We start from the raw sequence: 4,141 nt of genomic DNA, 5'->3' as shown, positions 1-4,141 counted from the left end.
ATACAAGAGACAAAGATCAATACAATCTGATGGCTACATCACAGTGTATGCAGCCATATCTATTTCACAGCACCCATCGCTAGAAGGACCTTTAACAGTTTGTTTAAAGTACCTGTGACATCATATTTTTGTAATAATTACAAATTCGTTTGTGGAAAGATGACACTGAGTACTTCAAAAAAATATTTCATGCTGTTGAGATGAACAGTTGTTGAGATATTTGCATGTGAAGTAACAGGAAGTGATGTCAAAGGGGAATGTCTGCATTTAAACAAAGCATTACTACAACAGCKAACAACACAGGCTGTAGAGAAGAATCTGATGTTTCTTTAGATTATTTTGTCWCTATCAGAAAGATGAAAGTCAAAGTTCAAATAATATTCTTTCAATAAACAAAGACCACMGAGTTCTTTTGATGCCACTTCCTRTTTCACTTTGGCTGAGATAAGTTCAAAAGAAAATAGACCAGTATGTGACAAAATCTGTAAAGCCATGTCTTTTATGCCAGGTTTCTTTAAATATGAAGATGTTTTCTTGAACCTTTTGCATTTGAAGAATCTGGATGTCACAGGTCCTTTAAATAAAAAGTAAAGATCAACAGTAAATACAATAAAATGTTTAAAAAGAGGTTAAAAAACAATGTATTCAAAACTACGGAACAATATTTAAGAATGAGTACAATTCTGGTTCATCTTAAGCCAATGCTTAAGCATTGAAGTGAATATTTTAATGTCAGTTATGATCTTTAATCAGATGGTAATGAGTTCCAAAGCTTACAACTCCTAACAGAGAAGGCTCTGCCCAAAGGTTATACCACAATCAAATATGTTACCTTCAGTTGTTATGACAATGCTGTAAGTTTCAAAAATAAATGTGACTTTGCATCATAGCCTATCTAAATGCCTTGCAATTGGCTTCTGTCTCTTTAAGAACCTCCTATTATTTCCGACACTCCCACTTCAGCACGGATTCACAACAATGCTTCATATCGTTTACAACCTTTCATGGGAGAAAAGTCTCCATGGGAAATTCAAGGATTTCTCAAACGTATATGAATGAGTCAAAAAACACTCTGGGTGATTTTGATGAGAGAATGACTTTATAACATGATATAAACCTTAAAAAAGTCCATTTTGCACAATACTTCCTCCCCCCCAAGCAAAATACAATTAATCTCAATAGAAAATGACTTATGTACCCAATACATCTGCAACTATGTGCATTCCCATCATGTTTTTCTCAAGTTGAATTTTGTCAGTATTTGTCAGTTTCTAAAAGTAACTAAATTGTTGAATTCAGTTCTCTTGCAATTTCAGCTCTGGAAAAGTGTCAAGGGAGGAGAAGTTGTATGTAGTTCAAAGCACAAAGAGGCCCACACACTGCTTGTGTTTGTTACTAAATGGGTCATAGAAATAATGAATCATATGATAATGACAAATCTCAAATGGTGGGTCCTTTTGTAGCAGATGTGGAGCTTATTAGTTGTGTTTAGGTGACCTCACATTTGGGTTTGTCCTCGTTAGAGACACAGTAAATATGTTTGAACTTAAAGGGTATGTATCAAGAAAAATCTACAATTTAGCCACTAAATACATTTTGTTTTGTACATGAGTGCAAAAAATTTGAATTTAGTCACTCCCAGTGCTGCATAGATAGTGTCTTTATGTTCTATTTGGATCACATTTCCGAAAACGTTCAGTTTTTCTCTGTTTTCAATACTTTTTCTGAACTATTATGCCACAGTTTTTGCAACACAACTTCTAAATAAGGTCTGGACTTATCAACTACAATTTCATCATTTTTATTTTCCTCTCACTCTGGGTCAGACTCTAGCTCCAACATGTGAGGCTGGATGGACAAGTCTGTTGCTTTTAATAAATTTCTAAATAAAAAAATTCTCTGCTATACCATCGTAAACCCCTCTATCAAACTACAATGCGAGGTGGGGAGTGAAGCACCTTGTTTGCATTTAAAGAGACAGCATCAAAACAAGCTGATCTGAGACACATCTCAGAAAAGGGGTGAAAGAGGGGCTCGTGGAGTTACAATAAGGAGGAATTCAGACCAAAAATTGCAGTTCCACTTTATATGGACCCCAACTGAATGATTTAAATGTGAAAAAAAAAAAGGATTTAAAGCATGAGATGTCTCATTTTAAGGATTCATGGTTCGTTCACTCATGTGGCAGAATGAGCATACTGATATGACCAGGTTTGAAAATTACAATTTTACATAATTTTTTGAAAACACTTCCATACAATGAGGGCTGGACACTGTCGTAAGAACTACAACAGGCTCTGATCTCATTCACCTTCTCTCTCTCTCTCTCTCTCTCTCTCTCTCTCTCTCTCTCTCTCTCTCTCACTCACACACACACACACACACCTACACACACACACGCACTGAGTGAGTTCATGTTTCTCTTCAGTAATCTGATACAGTGGCAGTGTAATTAAATAGCTGAGGCCTGGGGGTATGGAGAGAAAGATGGAGGCTAGGAGCAGGACTGAGGGAAGGAGAAAAGACAGAGTGACAGAGTGAGTAAGACAAGGAGGGAGTGAAAAATATTTCACGCATGTCTGTGAAAGCTTGACACCAACAGATTGAGAAAGTCTGAAGTCCATCTCTTTCAGTCAAACAGCCACTCACACGCACTCACACACTCTCAGGTGTGAAGGGTTCAGGCAGAGTAATTGCATGAGTTCCCTGCCTGTCATATCTGGCATGTCGGTCAGACAGGTGGCTGCTGATACTGTAGATACTCGGTGCGCTGCACTTATCCACATCTTTTATTCAGAATGTTTTCAGGCCCCTTCTGCCACCCCTACTCTACCACCCACATCCTCCAATCAATATATTATTAACACTCATTATGCCCGCATGCATATTTATAAAGCGAGATTGGATAAGGGAGAAAAAAGAAGACGACAAAAGAGCGTGTGTGGCTGTTTTAGTGGGAGTTGGAGCCTCAGCAGTGAGGTCAGCTGGCTTGTTATTAGGGGAACTTTAAAAAAAGTTTTTTTTTGTCTTTGTTTCTCATCTTCATGCACACACGTAGGCGTGCCACAGCCCAGGATTGAATGGTATAGGAATGCGGTGCCACTCTCCAAGCTGTCCAACCCTCGTTACAAGGTCAACGCAGCCACGGGGCTGACGGTGCGCCGGGTGCAGCCAGGAGATGGAGGAATCTTCCAGTGCTTCGCTCGCAGCTCTGCTGGAGAGACTCAAGCTCACACAGAACTTCTTGTTTCCAGTGAGTTTGTCCGACAATGATGGCACATCACACTTGTGTTTTATTTACACAATACCTTTGAATTCAAGTCTTGTTTTTATGTTTTGTTTGTTTGTATTTTTATCACAGTTTTCCTCTCTGATGAGTTAATTTTTGCATTCATCTTATTAAGTTATTGACTTATTCCTCTTATTGTCATATTAGCTCAAATATTGAGTAATTGTGTTTAGGGGTGCAGCCCAGCAGGTAAATGGATAAAGTTTTCAGTCCTGGGGCCTTTCTGTGTGGAGTTCACATGTTCCCCTCATACATGGGTATCTCCATGTGCTTTGATTCCTCCCACAGAACAAAAACATGCATGTTAGTTAGGTCAACTGGTTGTTTATTCATCTTCTGTGATGGACTTTAAACCTGTCCAAGGTGTCCTCCACCTATCACACAGTTACCTCTGTAGGTAAAGCAAGGCAAGAGTTTTTTATACAGCACATTTCGGTAAAAAGACAACGCAAAGTACATAAAGAAGTATGTTACAGTGAGACAACAAAGAAAAGTAAAGTTGCACCACAGATTGAAAGTTGATATTTTGAACAGTACACAAATTTTAATTGATGTTTATAAAAGTAGCAAATAATGGTAAGCTTCAATATGATTAAGTTCACTGCTAATTTTAGTAATAGATATTAACAGTTTTTTAAGATCTTCGCCAATGTAGTCTTTATTTAGGTTGATATTGCAGAATTTGTTTTATATTTTTATAGGGTATTAGTCATCTTAAAAATATTATTGGTCAATAATAATAGTCTTTGAAATTTTTCAAAAAGACCAGTGATCGTTTCCTCTACAACATGTCACTAGTTACTGAACTAGTTGTAAACAGAGTTTGTGATGCTTTGCAGTGATGGGATGACA

General features: G+C 37.6%; 1 protein-coding gene across 3 annotated transcripts in view; it reads left to right on the top strand.

Annotated features, from left to right (window-relative positions):
• LOC106519645 (protein sidekick-1) overlaps positions 1-4,141 on the top strand; it is a 321,354-nt gene that overhangs the window by 223,799 nt on the left and 93,414 nt on the right. For all 3 annotated transcript variants that reach the window (XM_014011403.1, XM_014011402.1, XM_014011401.1), the window contains one exon: positions 3,059-3,253. In XM_014011403.1, coding sequence (XP_013866857.1) covers positions 3,059-3,253 — 195 coding nt within the window. The remainder of the gene's footprint in view (positions 1-3,058; positions 3,254-4,141) is intronic.

Source organism: Austrofundulus limnaeus, unplaced genomic scaffold, assembly GCF_001266775.1.
Source record: "Austrofundulus limnaeus strain Quisiro unplaced genomic scaffold, Austrofundulus_limnaeus-1.0 Scaffold80, whole genome shotgun sequence".
Taxonomy (NCBI): domain Eukaryota; kingdom Metazoa; phylum Chordata; class Actinopteri; order Cyprinodontiformes; family Rivulidae; genus Austrofundulus; species Austrofundulus limnaeus.
Note: the sequence above shows the minus strand (reverse complement) of the source record. Positions and strands in the feature narration are given on the sequence as shown.